General features: G+C 36.6%; 1 protein-coding gene across 8 annotated transcripts in view; it reads left to right on the forward strand.

The window, feature by feature from the left end:
• The window catches only part of NBEA (neurobeachin), a 506572-nt gene that overhangs the window by 124359 nt on the left and 359645 nt on the right, over window positions 1-22568 (forward strand). For 7 of the 8 annotated variants that reach the window (XM_057410438.1, XM_057410433.1, XM_057410439.1 and 4 more), the window contains exons 9-13: window positions 1729-1926; window positions 2349-2482; window positions 14224-14332; window positions 16751-16903; window positions 17722-17890. In XM_057410438.1, coding sequence (XP_057266421.1) covers window positions 1729-1926; window positions 2349-2482; window positions 14224-14332; window positions 16751-16903; window positions 17722-17890 — 763 coding nt within the window. Of the gene's footprint in view, window positions 1-1728; window positions 1927-2348; window positions 2483-3231; window positions 3327-14223; window positions 14333-16750; window positions 16904-17721; window positions 17891-22568 lie in introns of those variants that run through there. The other variant, XM_057410437.1, reaches the window with a different exon arrangement.

The raw sequence follows: 22568 nt of genomic DNA on the forward strand, positions 1-22568 counted from the left end.
TTTCCTCATAAGAGAGATGCTTCAGTCATTTCATGATTTTAATGACCCTTCATTGAACCCTCTCCGCTAAGTCCATGGCCCTCTTGTACTGGGGAGCCCAGAATTCAAGGTATGGCCTTACCAGTACTGAGTAGAGGGCAAGGATCACCTCCCTCTACCTGATGGCAACACTCCTCCTAATACAGCTAAAAATAACATCCTTTTTTTGTCAAATTCAGATAGAGCCACTGACTTCCCATTCACTTACTTTTGCCCTTCCTACTTGCAGTCTCTCATGGTACCTGCATCTCATGCATTTTCAGCATAGCACTGCTACCTCCCTTCTGCTTGACATCACCCACCATGGGACATATCTGCTCCAGGGGTCCTCCAGCAGCTAGTCAGGTGCCTGGTTTGTTCACTCTATGACAGTCTTACGACCCATATACAAATGGATGCATATCACAAGACTTCATTTTGCTGTATGTCAGTCACTTGAACAGATGTGCTTTCCCATCATTTGGCTGTAAGCAAGAGAATTTTTTCAGGGTTTCCAGCAGCCTTGATAGCTCTTGAAAAATTGAATGGATTTTATGAGTTTGCATAATCAGTAAGAACCTGTAATTTGTTTGGAAAGAGCAACTGATAGCCTGGAAGTAGCCTATTTTAATTCTTCAAACCAGAGAACCAAAACCCTGGTGATAGTACTTTCAGTAGGTTAATGATACATGATTTCTTACAGCGGGGGGGGAGAGTGGGAAAGATTTGGTAACTACGAAGGGATAATGAGAGTTGCGATGGCTATATGCAGTGAAAACAAGCAAAAATATTCATACTTAATCTCAGCAGTACATTATTTTAAACTGAGTAAAGATTTTAGAAATGCAGCATATTACATATTGTGTTAATTAAATGATGGTCATTTCCAATAAATTTGCTGTGCTTGCATCAGTACAGCAATGTGTATTACCCCTAGTTGTCTTTTTGCCACTGTCAAACGATTATTACATGCCAGAGTAGTTCTGTGCCAAGTAAATTTGACAATGCTTTGCAGAAGGGCAGAAATCTAACTTCTTGTGCTTGATTGATTTGTCAGTGTTGTCAGCAAACCTACGTTTAGATCAGATATGAATTTTGGTATGTTTAAGAACAATACTAGAAATATTCAGTCCTCTTTTGTAAAAGCTTTGATTTTGAGGACCATTAATTTGAAAAAAAGGTATTTATAATTTTGTTTGGATTTTTTTTTTTTTTAGGGTAGGTAGCTTCTTTATATATATTTCTGACTGTTAATGAAGCATGGGGTTTAATGCTGTTTAAAAATAACTTAATCAGAGTGGTATAGGATTTGATATTGTCATTTTAGTGACTTTACGTAAACTAAAATAGAAGGCATTTAACTTGTTCTTCATCGTTAATGCAGTCTGTGCTCTATTTTTTATTTTAACCTATTTATAGCTGTTTAATGTGTCATATTTCTTGCATTTAGTTATTTCTGAGACTTGTTAACACTAATGCTAAAATGATACAGAAATAATATGACACAAAATACAGATACTATATTGATGTTGTTGTGGAGTGGAGTAAATAAAAAATAGTCTCAGTGTTCAGTAGCATTAAACTACTGGAAGATTAAAACAAAGTTTAGCAGTTTCTATCTTCCCTCTCAAGTTCAATGTCTTTTTTGCACATTTCGTGGCAAAGATTTTGTTTAAAATAATCACTCGGTGAAACTTTTCTTTTTTTCAGAGCACATTCAAATTTAAATCTGAGAGTGACATTCATCTGGCTGAGCACCATAAACAAGTGCTATATGATGGGAAACTTGCAAGTAGCATTGCTTTTACCTATAATGCGAAGGCTACTGATGCTCAGCTATGCCTTGAATCCTCACCAAAGGAAAATCCTTCAATTTTTGTACACTCCCCCCATGCTCTTATGCTTCAGGTTTGTGCTACTATACTGATGTTATATGATTACTGTTAGCTCAACCATATTCGGATATTAAGAGGATTTTTGTGCTAATATACAAAGAGGTTGCTATTTTGTATTATTTTATCTCCTAGTATACCTATCACTTGAACTGTTCTTTATTTGCTAACTTTCTAGGAAGAAAAATATTATTACTTCATTAAGAAATTCATACTCCATAAGTCACAGTTTGCCATGATACTGAAGTTTTTCTGTTTGATGTTTGCCTTTAATTATGATTATAATTGAAACTTAAGTATTGAAAGTAAGTTAAAACAAGTCTGATTTAGTTTGTACTTGATTTACTGTTAAAGTGTTCCCAAGTTATTCTGATTTTTTTCTTTAAAAATCAGAATAACTGAGGTTTCTCCTTTTGTTTGTTTGTTTCATTGATTTAGGATGTGAAAGCTATCGTAACCCACTCCATTCACAGCGCAATTCATTCTATTGGAGGGATTCAAGTTCTTTTTCCTCTCTTTGCCCAGTTAGACAATCGACAGCTCCATGACAGTCAGGTGGAAACAACAGTTTGGTAAGCTTTTCTTAAGCAAGATAAAAGCTAAATTAATCCAATAATGTTTCTGGTTTTATTATGTGAATGTTTGATTTACATTTTACCCTTGTTTCTTTGAAAATTACATTATTTTTTAAAAGCAGTTTACTGTAGACATGTGTAAATTGTATTAATCTGATGAGATTCCAGCTGGAACTGGCATTAAAATGATTGGATTAAATCATAGAATCATAGAATGGTTTGGATTGGAAGGGACCTTAGAGATCATCTGTTTCCAACGGCCTGCAATTCAAATCACCCTAGAGTATTTAAAGGACAGTTTTGTGACAGTTCCTGCAACTTCTAAAAGAAACCAGTGTGCTTTTACTTTACAGTGCAATGCTGTTTACTTTCTCAAAGACTGTGTCATTTGAATTCATATTTCATAACATTCATAATTAATGAAGGTTATCTTCCCTGTTAATACATGGTCAGAAAGTCACAGAGCTATGATGGGTTATTTTGTATCCATATTACAGTTGCAACAGTGACCAGAGACATACCAAGGGGCACATGAAGTATCGGATGCTATGGAAGTAACCCCTAGGTTGAAAAGCCTGTACAAAAATTAGGTGAATGCTACCATGCATAGCCTGCAAATGACCACTTAGGAGGTCATGTCGACTTGTTCAAAGCTAGCTCAGCTCTGGTTATTTTTGCAAACAAGATCTCTTGCCACCTGTTTGTCAAGGCAGTTGCCTGTTCTAGTGGCAACACAAGGTGTCTAAACTTACCAGAGCAAAGTGTGTTGCCTAAATGTCTGGAGGCAGCAAAACTTCAAAGGTAAAGCTGAAAAACTGCCACAGTGTTTCCCTGTAGGGTGGTAGGTAACCAAAACCTGGTAGAAAACAGTGTTTAGGGGCAGCATAAAGTGATTCTGTTATTTCAATAAATTTATAAAATAGGTGCATTATACAGAGTACATGGCTTATTTTTCTGCTTAGAACACTGTGCTATTAATTGTTCTAGATATTTTCTATTGCATTAGATACTTCAGTAATAAATTAGTTAACTGAAAAATAATTAAATAATACTAAAATCAGTGGCCATTTTGAAAAGTTTAATTGAAAGTGATACACTGGTATAATTTCTCATGAAAGATACTTGTCTCAATCTAACTTAAGAATTTAATCAATTTTGTGACGTTTCATCAGTCATGTGTTTTTCCATTCAAAGTTCCTCCCATTGACTCAAATATCTGTAGCTAAAATGACTGCTGGTTTATATTTGTTTCTGTAGTGTGAAAAGATAATGCATTTCATGAGAATATTTCAGTACAATGTTAGAAGTAACACCACACTCTTAAATATAACAAGTTCTACTCCAAAGCAGTATAGTGATACTGCAAATGATTACATTCAATTTTAAAGAATTATGTGGGATTATGTGGGATGTTTACTTTTTTGTAGTCTGTTTTCCAGTATGTATTTTGAATTGAAATATTGTGAAGTAAAGGGAATATAAAAAAAAATGAAAATACGTGATTTGAAATAAATTTTGGAAAAAAAAAAAAGTATGTTTTTATTTACTGCCACAGCAGGAGGGAAAAATGCTTTATTCCAATTTAAGGAAGATTATGTGTGTATGTGCCCATACATATGAATAAAATATGTGTTAAATTCTTTAATGAGCATAGTCTGTAATAAATGGTAAAGCAGTAAGTAGGTCTGTTCAAAAATGGAGAGCTAATATAATGTGACTTTTATAAGACAGTGAGAAAGACTAATTCTGCCCAAGTGTGTGGTCTTTCCAGTGGGTGAGAACATTCATAAAGTTCAGTTTAAAATGTACAGAACATTTCTGGATTTAGTTGAAGTGTAAGTAGAAAAAAAAAAAAGTTGTTCTGTAATAATCAATGCATTTCTTCTATGATTAGATTACATTCTGAAAAGAGATACCTAATTCATTATGCTATATGATTTTACAAATTCATAATACAACAAGATGTAATCCTAACTCAAGAACATATTCAAAAGATTTTTAAGCAAATGACTGCTCGATGAGATGTAACTGGAATGTTGAATTACCATAGCTTTGGTAATTCATGTATAAGAATGTGGTGTGTGTGCATAATTTTCTTACATGTAATTTAACAGGGTATAGATACTGAGAAAAATAATAGTTTAAGTGAAGAAGGAAGTAGGCAGATAAAGGAATAAAATATTTCTGGGGACATACAAAGTGTATAATGTAGAATGGGGGCTAAACATGAAAAACAGGGCTACATTTAAGATTCATTTGTGGACTGGAATAAGGGAAGAAGTATACTTACTGAGTCCTTTCCTTCTTTCTCCTTGGTTTTTTTTTGGGGGGGGGAGGGGTGTGTGTGACTATTCTCTATTTGTTCTTTTCCAAAATATGATTGTCAAACTGTGTCTGATGCTTGTTTATATCGTTTTTATCTATGAAAATGTATCTACAACAGCACAGAGGGCTGCACCACTTCTTCCTGAAAAGTAGATGACATTCAGACATTTCAATATGTATGTTTCTGTAAACATATTATCTTGGTGGTGCTTTGAAAAAAGAAACAAGTCTGGCTTATGCTTGCTGACCATAAACCATTATGCATGTAAAGTCCATAGAATTTATTTCTTTCTGGTGACCAATTTGGGAAACTAAGAAGTTGTCACTTGCAGAGCTGTGCTGCCTCTTGTCCTACTGTGTTCCTGAGAGGTAGGAAGCATAAATAGCTTGGTACCCCAGTATATGTGTCCAGGCTTTCCAGACTACTTTTCTGAATCCTCTCCTAGACATATCAAAATCTGTTTAATAACTTAAAGGTACACAATTACTTGTTTAATTATGTTTTTTTAACATTAGAAGGGGATTGCTAACAGGACTATGAGGGAACACCTTGCTTTTTAATCATCTTGATCCACTTACAGTTTTAATCTTTTCTAAATTAATAGACTAATTGGGAACAAAAATTTTAAACCATAAAGCTGGGAAAGATGAATATGGGAACTTCATGCTGTAATGGTATTCTTTGTAAATGTTCTTTTTTCTCGAATATGTATATCCCTGTGTGCTTTATCTACATCTTCCATGAGACTAAATATTGAAATAACCTACAATTTTGCTTTTTGAGCACAATATAGATTCTTATGCTCTCGTACACTGAAATTAAAAGAATGGAAACTAAGTTCATATCTTAAGTATGTGGTCTTAGATTAAGTGATTCATCTGCTGCTGTTCAGAGGTGATCCTTCAACTTGAATGCCAAGACTGCTACTTTTCATCCTGCTTTTCAGTACTCTGATTAGAGTAGATAGTTTAGCTGTTTATGTCAATAAGGTGTTTATTTAATAAAAAGAAATACCGAGGGCTTATGGTGGGTTAACCCTGGCTGTATGCCAGGTGCCCAGCAAAGCTGCTCTGTCACTCCTCTTAGCTGTACAGAAGAGAGAAAATAGTAAGAAAGGCTTGTTAGGTCGGGATCAGGACAGGGGGAGATCATTCACCAATTTCTGTCATAGGCAAAACAGACTCAACTTGGGGAAATTAGTTTATTACCGAACAAATCAGAGTAGGATAATGAGAAATAAAATTAAATCTTAAAAACACCTTCCCTCACCCCTCCCGTTTTCCTGGGCTCAACTTTGCCCACAAATTCTTTGCCTCCTCTCCACCAGCAGTACAGGGAGACAGGGAGTGGTGGTTGTGGTCATTACATCACACAATGCTGCTCCTTCCTCCTTAGGGGGAGGATTCCTCACACTCTTCCTCTGCTCCAGCGCCAGGTCACTCCCACATGACACCGTCCTCCATGAACTTCTCTAGTGTGAGTCCTTCCCGTGGGCTGCAGTTCTTCATGAACTGCTGCAGTGTGGGTCCCTTCCATGGGTGCAGTCCTTCAGGGATAGACTTCTCCCGTGTGGGTCCGTTCCATGGGTGCAGTCCTTCAGGAATAGACTGCTCCAGTGTGGGTCCGTTCCATGGGTGCAGTCCTTCAGGAGCAGGCTGCTCCAGTGTGGGTCTCCCACAGGGTCACAAGCCCTGTAGCAAACCTGCTCCAGTGTGGGCTCCTTTTTCTATGGGGCTACAGGTCCTGCCAGGCCTGCTCCAGTGCAGGCTTCCCACAGGGTCACAGCCTCTTTCAGGCAGCCCCTGCTCCAGCATAGGGTCCTCCATGGCCTGCAGGTGGAATCTGCTCCACCATGGACGTCTGTGGGCTGTAAGGCACAGCCTACTTCACCATGGTTTGCACTGGAGCTGCAGAGGAATCCCTGCTCCAGACCTGAAGCACCTCTTGCCCCTCCTTCTTCACTGGCCTTGGTGTCTGCAGAGCTCTTTCACATAATCTCACTCTATCTGTCTGCAATTGCTGCTGCACCTTAACTTTTCCCCCTTAAACATAGTACCTCAGAGGTGCCACTGCAGTCACTGACAGGCTCAGCCTTGGCCACCAGTGGGCCCATCTTAGAGCCAGCTGGCACTGGCTTTGTCAGATACAGGGAAAGCTTCTAACAGTTCTCACAGAAGCAACCCCTGTAGCCCCCCCTCCTACCAAAATCTTGTCACACAAACCCAATGCAGTATTTTTTCAATGTTATTATACTCATGTTGTTACCTTTGATTATACCTATATGCATATATGATAGGAAGGACTTGCTTTGTTCACTGTGGTCTCTCATGTACGGTTTTGAATTTGGATCTGCTGAACACTGACATACAGACTGATGCTGACCAGGTGCTGGGTGTACAGTCTTTGTCAATGACTCAGTTCTATCAGAGAATAAATAACAAGTGTTATTTCAGATGAGACTGTTGCTTTGGACTATACCATATTGGGAAGATGTTTGAAAGCAGAAGGAGATGTAGCTGTTTGCTTTAATAGGTGAAGTCATTCCAAGAATCCTTTTAAATATTTATTCTAGAGGTTACTAACTGGACTTGCTAGATCTTGTATACTATACAATAAAAAGTAAAAATATTGTTTATCATACTAAATAAATGCAGTGCTGAGGCCCACCTTAATTTTCTTAAAGGTGATATATACAACCATGTAACATAAAAGCAAGTAAACATAGGCATCTTTTCAATGAGGTTTATTACTTTCATTATTTTCACTCTTTGTTATAGGTAGCCTTGTTGCAGAATATATTGCCCAGCTATTGTACATAAGTTAGTGAAATTGAAACATTAGTGAGGGAGGCAATAATAATATTTCAACTCATATTCTTCTTTTTTTTCTGTAAATGTATTTTGTTTTAATCAATTAGTATATTTTACTAATTTTATTTAGTATTTTTTAATATTCAGATGATGACTGTATTCTTGTCTGTAAACAGTAGTGTTGCTGCATCTACTATTTGATAGATTAATAGTTTGATAGGTAGTTTTTCTGTTAGCTTCCACAGATAGAAAATAGCCCAGCTTCATAGGAGATAAAATTTGATGTCTTGATTTTATTAGGTTAATTTGAAAAATCTGTGAGTTTCCAGTAATTCTTAATAATGTCATTAGTTAATTGAATTTATCTTGGTAGTAAAGAAGATGAATGCCAGGTATTACCTGTCCTCTCCTACTGTCTTTCGATAATTTTACTGTTTGCCACAGCTGGCCCAGGTATTTAAACTTGAGACTAGGTATGAAAGTCATCCTTTCTGAGGTCATTGTATTTACCTTTGTGCTTCTGATGGGGAGCCAAGGTCTCAGTCCATCATTGCATGCGGTCTACAATGTAGAGTTTGCAGAATGGGGTGCCAATGACTTTCTTCTCATGCGTTTCAAAGGAAAGGCTGAATACTGCATCCAGAATTTCACATCTCTAGTATAACCTACCTGTGCTTAGATGAAATCAGCTGTACTAGAATATTCCCAAACTGTGAAAGCAGGAATATGACTTGCCAAAAGAGACTGCCTGGACCATAGTTAATAAAGAAAATATAGTTACTATATCATGTGGTAGAAATCATTTGTAAACTCCCAGACTGTGATACCTCTGCATTCTCCAGAAAATCCAGGGACTATTAAGGGTGGCTAATTTATATCAGGAGTCTGGATCCCAAAATGCAATGACTTGCCTCTGGTTCTCCCACACAACACCTATTCATCTGACTCATTTTTAGCGGCATCAGTTTGGATGAAGCGGGTTTAGTATTCTTACTGTCCTCATCATATGTCATGAGAAAAAAAAAATAGTTGAAAAGGGAGGAGAAGTGTCTTCTCCCTTCTCTCTAAAAAGATTACAAAAAGAAAATTCAGTTAAGCTGGAAGCTAAGGAAGCACTTTAGAGAGCGGCCACAGCTATAGCTCATGGAAACTTCCTTTCCATCCTCACCATCTGTCCGTGTCTCTTCTGCCCTGAGTTTACCTTACCCCCAGCCTGGTTAGGGAAACACTTCTTGCGTTTGTGGCATACAGGCTTTAGTAGCCATAACTTCATAAATATGAATGAATGAATATGAATCATAGCATCATAGAATCGTTAGGGTTGGAAAGGACCTTAAGATCATTTACTTCCAGCCCCCCTGCCATGGGCAGGGATACCTTACGCTAAATCATATCACCCAATAATAAGTAATGTAGCAGCAGAGCAATTCACTGTGTTAAAATATGCACAAATGTTTGATTTCATGCTTTAGCAGTGAATGCACGTTTATAAAAATCCTTTTTTGTATTCCCAACCTATATTACCAGTGCAGTCAAAACAATTTCTGAAATCCATGCTTACTCTTTGTGCTTTGATTTTCTTCCTGAAGGAATGAAGTAAGGAAGTGGAGATCATCTCACATGTTCTGTGCATCTAAATATATTGTTAGAATGTTGCTAATGATTCTCCTTGAGGATTTTCTAAGTCCGTACTAAGAAATATTTGCTAATAACAAATGTAATAACAAATTTCTTAATGAATTAGCCAAAATAATTTTAAGCTGCGTGCTAACAATGAGATGTGATGGGCAGCCAGCAGATGTAGTAGGAGGGGTAATAACAACCACAATAATAATAATTTATAATAATAATAGTAATAATTTATCCCTTTAAATGGGCAGTGGAAATGAAATATGTATTTGTGTAATTATTTTTTTTTAAAATCAAGCAGAAATTTCATAGTTTGGAATTTTGAAGCCTATTATCTACAGAAGCTGTTGTTTTTGTGAATATCTGTAGGTTTTTTTTTAAGGAGTAACATTGCATGACTGTTGGCTGAAGGTTGTGATGCTTAAGCATTGTAAAGTTGAAACACAAACTATTGACACATAATATCGACTTATATTTATGTATTAAGATGAATGAAATAAGCTAGGTGGTATTTATAACTTCCCAGTGCACATCTTAAGAATAACTAAATTTTAAATGTAGGGACTTCACAAATATAATATGTATAGACATGAAAGCACCCTTAAGAACATCTTCCAGTCAGATTGTATGCTGTGAACGCCAATTCTGTGTTCCCATATTAATTTTTTTAAGTTTTCACAAAGGGCATGTATGTTTGAGGGGAAAATCAGGCAATGCTGTAACAATGTAATTAATTTCAATTTTTTTACACAGCATTATTACACAGATTTACTGTCTCTGCAATGTGCTAATTACAGAACAAACAGTATCATAACCATTGGAAATACAGTATCTTCATGTTTTGGTGTGCAACCCTTTTTTTCTGCTTCTTAGTAATGGAAAACTGCTAGAAAAATTTTGTCATGAATTTAATTATATTTTCAGTAGAAATCATAATTCTGTCTGATTTAGTGTTGGCTGACTTTTGTTGTGTATCAAAATTTTAGCTGCACTGCAGACAAACACTGATGTGTTCTAGGAAGGGTGTGGTATAGAGGAGATGTAGGAATGGGCTGAAGTATCCTTTATATTTGCCTTTGTATCTAGGGGAGTTGAAAATAGGCAAGAATGGAGAGAAATTTTGTATGGCAGTGCACAGAATTTTGCAAGTGTAATGTGAGCCATGCAGCAATCCGATGCATTTTAGTTACTGGTAAGTTTGTTAATTCTGTTTGAAAATGTGTTCATCTTAGAAGACAGTCTTTTAATCAATATTATTTCCCCTGTGTCAACAGCAACCATTTTAAAGGGATAATTTTGGCAATCTGGCTCTGCTGATAAAAATTATTAAAGTATTCAGGTTTAATTTATTTTCAGCTGCCAAGATGACTACAGAAATCAAATATCCTTAGAAATATGTTAAAAGTTCTGGATAGTCTTCTAAATTAGGCAGTGGATTCTCTAGAAGACTAAAGTCTTAGACTGCAACATTGAGGAGAAAAGATCCATTATGTGAGTATGGATTTTTATGTACACACACATATATTTAGATGTTCGCTTGAGGTTCCCCCCCTAAACATGTGGGGAAAGAGAAGTTTTGAAGAGTCTAGGAAAGCTTATCTGAGAATTGTGAACTGTTGGGTCTTTTCAGCCAAATTGAATCCTCTCTGGCACAAAGTAAATAAGATAGAGAACATTACATATAAAAACAGGTTTTTGTGCAACAGCTGTTATTTAGTGCAGTTTCATTTCTTCCTTCCTCCTCCAACAAAGACGTTTCACCTGGAACAAGTGTAAGCAAGATTTCTGGAAAAAAAAATCAGACTAAGCATGTAATCTGTTTTCTGCCTCTCTCTGATCATCATCTTTAGGTAGTAATAGTTTCAGTACTGTACAAGCAGTGGAAATTTAAAAACACTTCCATTTTGCCTTTATAATTCTTCTATGAGTTAAAATATTGCAAATCTTTTTATTACTTCACATCCTGCAAATTGCGAGACAAACTGCTAATTACATTTAATTATGGTGCCAATTTTTATCAATACTGTGGTACTATACAGTATTAATCTCAAACTTCATTGTACCTTTGTGTGACTACCAGGTGGTTCTCAACTGCTGCTTTCTCTGTACTTGGAATTTTTTATGTGCTTGAAGGTGTAAAGTGTAATGATGCATTCACATGTGATATCCCAAGATTTTAATTGCTATATACCACAGTGAACTCTTTCCTATAGTAGCAATCTTGGATAATGCAGAAGGATTCGAAGCTAGAGTTACTAATTGCAGACCTGAGCTGATGCTGCAGATCTGGCTTGTGGTGTCTTTAAGTATCTGGTTCAATAGATGTTAAAAGCCATTTTGGACTTGGAAAAAGGCGTAGCTCATTCACAAAGGTATTGGCTGAATTAATAACATTTTCCTGGAACTAGAAGTATTGGCATCACTTTGCAGTGACAGCTGAGGTAGCTCTGTGCATATCTAATGCAGTCAGGCAGGATTAATTAGTTCAGCCATACCCCACATAAAGATGGTCAATGACTAAAAAGTGGTATTTGGGCTCTGTCAGCATCTGAATAAAGAAACTTCCTTAATTCAGTCTTTCTTGCATAGAACCAGTTTGCATGTTTCTCTCTGTGGCACAGCTAAATATTAACTGTCCACTGATTATTTCTAAGTTGACTGCTGTGTTTTATGTGTACTTAAAAGAAAAGGAATGAGACCTAAACCCTAATCTTTATTGTTAGGATGTGAGTGTGTCTTATAAGTTGTATTTGGACTTCTGTCAGGATGTGTAACAGTTGTGTAGAGATTGTATTAATATGAGGTAAGAATAACTGCAGCCCATGAGTTTACATTAAGTTCATAGAATGGACAAATAAACTGCAATACAAAGAAATGGACTTTTGATAGATCACTTACAGGTGTGGAAGTACATTTTAAACTTATGTCTAGTGCCATATTCACGGTACGACAATCTTTTAAATGCATTTTAAGAATATTTTTATTTTTCAATATAATATTGATAGTATTTATAGTTGTAATTTAGGTCCTAATCCTGCAAGGATGTATACTGTTTCTTAACCTCATGCATGATTAGTTATCCTCCTAAGTCATAAAATTAGTCATAAAGGATGATGGTAAGCACCATCTATTTGGAATTTCCTTTGACCTACTAAATTTAAACCAAAGAAGTCTCAAAAAATAAGACTCCAGTCCTTTAGATGAGCTTCTTATGGATTGTCATATGGTAAAAATGATGAGTATCTTATTTTAGATGACAAGTACAATAGAAACTTTCAGTCAGGGTAAGAAAAAAATTATGCATATAACTTGATTTGAAATTGACATGACAGCTTGACAGGCTGTTTTGATAAAAGCTTTGGAGTACTGTAAATGGATATTATTTGTGTTCTTTTATTCCTGACACTGTGGAGCATTCTGTATGTGATTTTAGACTGATTATTGAGACCATTCAACAATGAAGGAAGACAAGGCACTATTTCATGTTCACAGCATGTACTTTACCTACACTGTGTACTTTTTTGCATGGCAGCCTTGCTCACCAGATGGAATAAATACTGTTTTCCTCAGCAAATTGGTTATTTTTGGTGCTGTAATGAATTTAACCATCTCAACATATATTTTGAATTCAAAAGGTTATATTTGGTGAGCAAGCAAACGTTTAGCTGACTAGATACTTAACATAAAGGTGAAACTTATAAAAATGCAAGTATGGACATTTCCTTTAATTCACTTTTTCATAGCTGCATATGCCACAGTTTTGACCCTTGCCTGTGCTCACCACTTGTGCAAGAACTTTCCTGGTTGCAGATACTTATCTGTACAGCTGGGAACTGATATACCTATTTTATTTTTAGAAAAAGAGTAATGGCTTCATGTATGCATTCTATATGCAGTAGAGTGCATTCTGTCATCTACCTTTTAGGCATATTCTAAAAATAATTTTAAATATTTCCTTTCTGTCAGAAATGTGGGTTGTTCTTTTTATTTTTAATATCTCCCTTTCCTCTGTTTTTTCAGCACCAAATGAGTGTATTGTTGTTTATCTCTCACCACCCAAGAGTCAATTGTGAATTTTTGCTCATGTTGCAGTGATTTGTGATGTTTCCACTGTTGGATTTCATAACATAGTTTCATTTCCTTGATGAGTCTGTTGCCTGAAGTTTTTCAGATCTATTCTGTTTCTAAATTGTAACCTTTTCTGACCACTTTTGTCCCCTCCCTGTGCTTTCTGAACACCTCGCTTACAGATACTTCTGGGATGGGTTTCTGGGTGATTTCCTTGTGACCTATGGAGTCTCTCTGTGCTTTCCTAACTGGATGAAAGTGATTCTCAGTCTTTATTTGGTCAGGCCTAGATAATTATTCTCATGTTTGGTCTGGAGACAGTATGAAGGAATCTCTCCATCCTGCTATTGTTCCACTGTGGTTTGTGGTGGGCATTGTTGCCCACGTGCATGTTCAACCATTTTATGTCTCATTGCTATAATAGTAGTGACTTGAGGGGCTAAAAGTGCAGAAGGCTGATATACCTAATTGATGCAAATTTTGCAGTTTAGCATAGTTAGTCTGGATAGTAAAATGAATGACGTGGCCCCTGCCTGCATCATTCTAGCACTGTCAGCTGGATCACACTCATCATATGCTGCCTCTTCCGATTGCAAAACATTTCGCTAGAACTGCAAGCTGCAGGACTGGATATTTAAAACTGGGTTAGTCTTGGTCAAATCAGGAGAACTGACAAAATAATTTTGCACTTCTGTCTGAATATGAACTCCCGCTTCTACCATTGTAATGTGTGAGCAATCATTGGAGAAACTTGTCAACAGGAAAAGTAAGATTTGTATTCTTTCAAGGAATCGTTCACTACTTCAAGCCTGTTTCTGTTCACTTAATAGCTGGGGAATATTATGTGATAGATTGAGTATTCTACATTTGTAATCTGAAAAAAGAATGCTTGTTTTTACATGCAGTGCTACGCTATTGGCTTTCTTGGTTGAGCTTCTTAAGAGTTCAGTAGCCATGCAAGAACAAATGCTTGGTGGAAAAGGCTTTCTAGTCATTGGCTACCTCCTTGAAAAGGTATGTTTGGAGGGGTTTTTTGTCTCTGTTCTTAGTATTTCAGCTGTCATTGTGGTATTTCCAGTCACTTAGTTTAAAGGACTGATGGAATAAAATGTATTTGTGACACAAGTTATTTTTGATTTATAATTCTTATAGTTATCCTCTTATATGCCAATATTGGAAGAATCAGTTTTCTGTAGCTGATCCTGTTTGCCTTTGTCTAATTTATGCATTTTCTTTAGGTCTGTTTGTGAAGCATTTAAATATATATAATCACTTGTGTTTCTCCACTCGCTGTCACCAGACTCTCATTTGGGAAAGTTGTTTTGTTCCCAGTTTATACAAGTATACCGCAGTGTGTCATAATTTAAATTTCTTTTTTCTTTTTTTATTTTCTATTTTTGTTAATAAAAATGTTAATAAAAATTAAGTTAATCCTCTGTGGCTCAATCCTGAAATTATTGAATTGTTGGAATAGTTGCTCTGTGTTTTGAAGAAGAAAAACTGTAAAATAATTTCATTTCTGAAAGAAACATTTGCAAGGGGCATTCCCTTTACTTGCTCATTTTCAGACTTGATGAGCAGTTATCACAAAACTGAGGTCCAGCTCATATGCTTGTGTGAGGAATATAACCTGCCTCCTGGCCCAAAGCCCTCATGAAACCTTGTTACTGTGATTTAATAATCTGAAAACTATTGTTGGCTGTACTAATACAGTAATACTCCTATGACTGAATCTCATTGCTCGGACATTCTTGAATGTCTGCTACTGTATTTTGCATTAGCATGCAGTCAGTATAACAATCATTTGAGAAGAAGTCATGACCTGAGCTTTGTGTTGTCCAGTAGTGAAATTAAGTAACAATAATTTCACCATTAAAAAGGTACTAAATTTTGTATAAGAATGATAAATACTTTCTCTTATTCTGGTCCCTATGTTATTTTCAGCTAGGGAAGTACTTTCTTATAGCAGAAATGCTTCACTGAAGTAACATCTAAAAGCAGATTATTTTCTATGCTTCTGTGTTTTCTGTACTGAGCAAGCGTCATTTAGAATGTCAAAGAACTAGTCTAAAGTGTTGGATTTTTTTTACTGATAGGTTTTCTTGTGACTTAACGAATTTACAAAGCTGTTAGCTCCAGTTCTGTAAGTTATATACAGGCAAGTGAGCCTCCATGGAGTCCTTTCACTAGAATAGAGCACTATGGTTTACACACTAATTGAATACGTCAATTTAGAATGCTGTATGTGAAATAGCACCTGCTGCAATCATTACACTTGGAGTATGTGAATATTAAAGGATTTTGATTGATTTTGTCACAACATAATTCTTGAAGTGTATGCTTTTTTTTCTGGGAGATTTTATGCTATATTCTCCCTAGCTACAGTTTTCAAAAAGATGTGTTTTGTATTTCCAGTAGATGCTTATATTCACTTAGCACACATGGCAGGAAAATATCCTTTTGTTTCCTAGCCAAGCTCAATTTTATTATTTATAAATTATCTGTTGTTCATTTGCATGTGATCAAATACTTCAGAGAGGACAGAAAGCTTTCTTTTTCTGACTTGAACTCCAAAATAACATTGTTATTCTTATTAGTTGCAGACTTCTTATTGTGAATTGTGATGTACAAGCCAAATTAAGCTCAGCATTCAGGCTGAACTTGTATTCCTGACAAATGGACTTCACTTCTAAAAAGTAACAAATATTTGCATTTTCCCAGCATTACCGGGAACGTGCACTTACAGCATTAAAAGTAATTGAAACATTTTGTAGAGAAGGCAGGGGGAAGGACCTTTAGTAGTTTTTCCTATTAGTTCCTTATGTTAACTTAGTATATGAAGAAGTTTGTCGAAGTCCACATGCCATGTTACTGCATAGGAGCAAGTCTCAACAGTGATTTTATAACGTTATGATATGAAACTGAAGGACTCTCTTGAAATTTGAGGAAACCTTGTACCCACATTCTCCTGATAACTGCTTATGTTTAAGAAACAAAAGCAAATCTACCATTATTGTGAGTTTGCATAGTCCAGCACCCAATTTTAACAAGACACATCATTAACTGAAGAAGAGTTAAGGACTTCAGATTAATTTCTTAAGGCGCTATGTTGTAGAATGTAGAATTCTGACTGCATTATAATAAACCAAAACCAACACCCATTTCCCTCCTCCCCTCTCCAAAAAAAAAAAAAAAAAGGGGGGGGGGATTTAACCTCAGTTATTGATGAATATTTTTAACCTGTGTGTAGCCATTAGGCTTATTGTGAATTATTAGAAAGTTTAAGTAGCTGATAACTTTTTTTTTCTCACTTTCATATTCAATGACATAAAAAAATTACAACGCTGCATGTGTTTAGTAAAGATGAGCCTGCTCTAAGTATACTGAGGAACAAGATTTTTCTTTACCTTTGCTCTTTCTATTTTTCCCCAGTCATCTAGAGTTCATATAACCAGAGCAGTTCTGGAACAATTTTTGTCATTTGCAAAATATTTGGATGGATTGTCTCATGGAGCACCTCTACTGAAGCAATTATGTGATCACATCCTTTTTAATCCTGCTATCTGGATACACACCCCTGCAAAGGTAATTGTACAGTTGAATGATGTTACAAGTCTCCTACAGTGAAATGAAACGCTAGTATTCTTTTATACCATAGTACTTGGGGTTTTGGTTTTTGTTTGTTTGGGTTTTGGTTTTTGCTTTTTATTTTAATATGTGATGATAAAAAAGATTTTTTTTAGATTGTGAAGTCTGTACCCTGCATAACTATATTCTCCAGTATCTTTCTGTAAGCCCCTAAAACCAGTTACATTCTTGCCTAAGGTTCTGGCTGATTCTGTTTGAAAGACTGTTTCTAGAAACCCAGTCCCTTTTTCAGGGCTTGCATCACATTACTTTCCTAGAGATTAAGCATAGAAGTACGTATTTTTAATTGTAAGGAAAAGGTGATAAATGTTTTGTTACACATTCTCATAAGCTTCCATTTTAATTTAAATTACATATTTTAGATTGATAGAAACTATAAAAAATTGTCACTCATCTCTGGTAGAAATGAATCAGTTGTGTCTCTAAATAATCAGTGTTTAGGAATGTGAACTAAAGCAAAAAGTGACATGGTCCTAAAATCTGAAAACATACACTTTTTGTAAAAAAAGGCCTGAATAGAAAAACAAACAGAACAGTACATTTATCATGACTTAAATCATAGAATCATAGAAAATTGATTTTGGAAGCAGCTTCTAGAAGTCATTCCAGGTGTCAGTCCAGTCCCTGCCCTAACTACAGTTGTAATTATGTTTTATTTTTTGTATATCATATCCAAAATAGATCCTAAAGAACCTGCAACTTAAGGTTACTAATGCAGATCTCACATTAATGTGGGTAACTGTTTGATTCTTCAGGTGCAGCTGTCTTTGTATACCTACTTGTCAGCTGAATTCATTGGAACTGCTACAATCTATAACACTATACGCAGAGTAGGAACAGTACTACAGTTAATGCACACACTGAAATACTACTACTGGGTGATTAATCCTGCAGATAGCAGTGGCATTACTCCTAAAGGATTAGGTAAGTGCAATGTATAAGAGAGAAAGTATAAGCAATTCTTGTATAGGAAGATTTATGATGTAAATGTGTGAAAGCTTCTGAAATCTGTAGACAAGGAGGTAAGTAAATGGCAATAATCACCCCCAGTGGTCACAGAATCACAGAATGGTTTGGGTTGGAAGGGTCCTCAGAGATAATCTAGTTCCAACCCCCCTGTCATGGCCAGTGACACCTTCCACTGGACCAGGTTTCACAAAAGGCCATCCATCCTGGCCTTGAACACTTCCTAGGATGTCAACAGTAGGACTATGCAAGTATATTTAGTATATCATACACCTCTGATGATAATTCCTCATGCTTATATGTATTCCCAGAAGATTCCAATCTGGTCTTTGCTCACATCCCATATACTTAGAAAACATTAAAATCACTGATTTTTCTGTAACAAAGAGGAAACATTAAGCAAATTTCATATGGCAAAGAAAACCTTGTGTGGTTTGAGTGATTGGTAGTGTTAAATGACCTTGAAAACAGATGGAGACTTACAGTTCTCACTGCCGAGATATCTGAAGCTGTATTTCCAGTTTAATAATATTTTTTCTCTGCTCTGTCAAAATAGAGATTGGTTTAACTTTAAAGTCATGCGCTCAGGAAGCATTGAATGATGGCAACAACAAAATACAACAATACATGTGGACTCAACACTGTATGTAGCACATGTGTATTAGCCAAAGCATCAAATCATTCTGATACTGTACACTCTAGCTGTAATGTCATTATGTCTTGCTGACTACCTGTGCTCTGCTCTGTTGAGGGTAACGCTGTTGATCCCTGAGGACCACCAGGCACAAAAGGAGTTCAAGGACCTAAAGGTGATCCTGGCTTCCCAGGAAACCCTGGTCTCCCAGGACGGGCAGGTTTTGATGAACTCCAGGGCCCAAAGGTGACCCTGGACCAAGTGGACCACCAGGACTCCCAGGCCCACCAGGCATCCCTGGCATTGGTCGTCAAGGTCCACCTGTATCTCCAGGACCTCCAGGTCCTGTTGGCCCCCCAGGGTTGCAGGGTGTTCCAGGGCAGAAAGGGGATCCAGGTCCTCCAGGCTTCAACATTCCTGGTCCTCCAGGTGACCAAGGAACCCCAGGATATCCAGGATCCCGTGGTCTCCCAGGGCCTCAGGGTTCACCTGGACCACCTGACCGGGATGGAATACCTGGATTTCCAGGTGCCAAAGGGGAGATGGGCATCATGGGAGCCCCTGGTCCTCCATTTTTTTAAAAAGAACTGTCATGGTTTAAGCCCAGCCACGACTCAGAACCATGCAGCCATTCTCTCACTGCGCTCCTGGAGGGAAGGGGAAGAGAATCAAACAATGTAACTCCCGCGGGTTAAGAACAGTCCAGTAACTAAGGTATAACACAAACCACTACTGCTACCACCAATAATTATAAGGGAAATAACAAGGGAAGAGAGTACAACTGCTCACCACCTGCCGACTGATACCCAGCCCAACCCGAGCAGTGATATAACCCTTCTGGGTAACTGCCCCCAGTTTAATGTACCAGGCATGATGTGCTGTGGTATGGAATACCTCTCTGTTTAGTTTGGGTCAGGTGTCCTGTCTCTGCTTCCTCCCGGCTTCCCCTCCTCCCTGTCAGAGCTTGAGACTCAGAAAGTCCTTGGTCAGAGTAAACATTACTGAGCAGCAACTAAAAACATCGGTGTTATCAGTGCTGTTCCCAGGCTGAAAGTCAAAACCACAGCACTGCACCAGCTACTAAGAAGGAGAAAAATGACTGCTACTGCTGAACCCAGGACAGCTGCATAGATTTCACAATAGGATGGTTTCGCAATAGGAAAAGTTAATCATATCTGAGCTCAGTAGGAATTAGGATGTTAAACATTTAGCTGATCAGCTTATATTAGGTCCACTGTATTTATGGCTGTTGAATGACCATCTGTTGGAAGGTAACGTTTCCAGATGTCAACCATATTTACACCTAGACAGAGACCTCAAAATTGTTCAACAAGTTTGAGACTGTAAGTTTGATAATATTGTCTATTTGTTATTGCTGTAATTCTTTTGGGGTCTTATTTTGGCTAGATTTTTTTTTGGTGTTGGTTTGGTTTGTTTTTTTTTTTTAATTAAATTAATTCCTGTACCTCTGTGTTACGATATTGGTATCTAACACCACATTGCAAATGTGTTGCATATTACAGACTACCCTCTTGGCTAGGCTTGCTCTTCGTGGAAACAGTGTGACATTTCTTTCTGTAGGATGCGTAGCTTGTTTTTATCTTGCTCAGATTTGCATCTTTGAAGTTAGCTGTATTTTTGGAGTATTTGTATGTGTAATGCCAGTTGAATAGCTGCAAAAAAGTATGTAATGTGTTCATCAAAACCTGAACAGAAGGCGTGGGGTACACAAGGGCACAAAATTAGGAATGAGAAGTGAATCAGGTAACTCAAAATTAGCTTACATGTGGCTGTTTTACATCCCTAACTTTTCTTTCATTCTTACCTATTTTAAGGATATAGTACATTCCCTTAACATTTGTGTCTGTTCCAGATAATATTCTGTTTTTCTCAGGAAGACAGCTATGCAGGTCGCTGAAAGGTAATCAGATAGTGCAGATTGCTGGTTGTTTGAAGTGGCAGCATAACAACAAAAAATCACAATTACCAACACTTTCATACAGTAGTTGGGAAGGCATTTGATAAACTGTGATGCCATGCACATTTTCAAAATGCATATTATTATCCACTATATCTGAATTTTCGCCTTTTTTGTTTAGCTAGATTTATAGATAAACTTGACATTTTTAAATATTAGCATCAACTTTCTTCCATATTCCTCATCCTCTTCCTTTCTTCCTGTTGCTTAGACTGCACAAAGTCCCATGTAATTGGTACAACTGTAAGTAAGTATTTTATAGTACTCTGCTGTCTGTAAAAATGGTTTTCCTTGTATTGAGTTGAAGAATGTTAAGTAATCAGGGAGGAAGATCAGTGGCATAGCAATGGATGTGCAAGTCCAGCACAGCTATGCAATTTTCTCAATGCAAATCAGCCCTAGGAATTTTTTTTGCTATTGTTTCACAGGTAACTTCTACTTCTGATACAGCTGTAATAACTGTGGTGATTTGCAAACGACTGTGGAAATAAAATAATTGCTGAGGTGATGGGTTGCTAAATTTAATTTCATATTAACTTAATTTCATATTAGTTTTTTATCAGATTTACATTAATTGCTTTCAAAAGATAATATTCCTGAAAACGTTTCAAAATGTTTAATCACCTGGATGTTGCATTGCTTTTCTCCACCAGATGCTCTTTCTTTTAACATTGAATGCAATCTGCCAATGTGATATGCAGGTCTGGCTTATTCAGGCTTATTGTCTTAGAATAATATAATGAGCTGTAGTTAATATGCTTAATGATTATTTTTTCTCCACCTCTGTGGAAAATTTTCAGCAACTTATAACTTCACCAGTCCTAATATTCTAAAAAGTTGACTGTTCCAGGATTTTGGTTTTATGTTGGCTTATATTAGATGGCATACAGCCACTACTGCCACATGTAGCCAGGCAGCTCATGATTTCATAGAACTGTAGAATGGTATGGGTTGGAAGGGAATCTTAAAGATCATCTACTTCCATTCCCCTGTCATGGGCAGGGACACCTTCCACTAGGCCAGGTTTCACAAAAACCTATCCAGCCTGGCCTTGAACACTTCCAGTGATAGGGCATCCACAACTTCTCTGGGTGCCTCCCAACCATCATAATGAAGACTTTCTTCCTTGTATCTGATCTAAATCTACCCTCTGTCAGTTTGAAGCCATTCTCCCCCTTGTCCTATTACTACATGCCCTTGTAAAAAGTTCCTCTTCAGATTTCTTGTAGCACCCTTTAGGTCCTAAAGGACTGCTATAATGTCTCTTCTCTAGGCTGAACAACCCCAGTTGTCTCAGCCTGTCTTCGTAAGAGTGGTAATCCAGCCCCATTTGTTAAAATATAGAATAATGTATAGAAAGAAGTTTGTAAAAGTAAGAAACACTGTAAAAATACAACAGTGTGAATGTTAGAGTTGCTTCATATTAGTAGCATTTGATATTTCAAGATGGAAAAACACAATACATTTTCTATGAACAGTAATTTTACTGTAAGAAACATAAAATTGTTCCCTTATCAGAGGTAACTGAAACTCTAAGCTAACTGTACATGAGAATTTTCAGGTCTGAAGAAGACTGATGGAAAACTTGCCAGTATCCAAAATTTGACTGTATGTGCTGTAGTGGTTTCAAATAATTCACTGTCATATTAAGAAGTAAACTTATTCATGCAGACATTTTAGTAGTGTGGTGCTTTCTTGTCTTCTAGGCCTATCATTTTTTATGCTGATACACCGAAACACATTTAATATTAGCAGTTTGATTTGCTATTACTCTGCTTCAAGGTTTTATAGCCTTCACCTATCTTAATAAAAAACAAAGTGAGTGAATTTTGTGTACTGACACTTCAGTATACTTTGTTCAAAGCCAAGGTGGCCCAATATTGAAGCTTCCTGTTCAGCTAATGCTGTTTTCTTATAAAATGAAAGTTTACTCCATTCTTCTCCTTATATTCACCTCACAAAACAGGTGTAAATCTTTCAAATTATTTAAAAGGCTCAAATATGTATTTCAAATTTGGAATTGT

The sequence above is a fragment of the Pezoporus wallicus genome, unplaced genomic scaffold (assembly GCF_028554395.1).
Source record: "Pezoporus wallicus isolate ANWC-B61680 ecotype Strahan unplaced genomic scaffold, APGP_CSIRO_Pwel_v1 contig_1876, whole genome shotgun sequence".
In the NCBI taxonomy this organism is placed as follows: Eukaryota; Metazoa; Chordata; class Aves; order Psittaciformes; family Psittacidae; genus Pezoporus; species Pezoporus wallicus.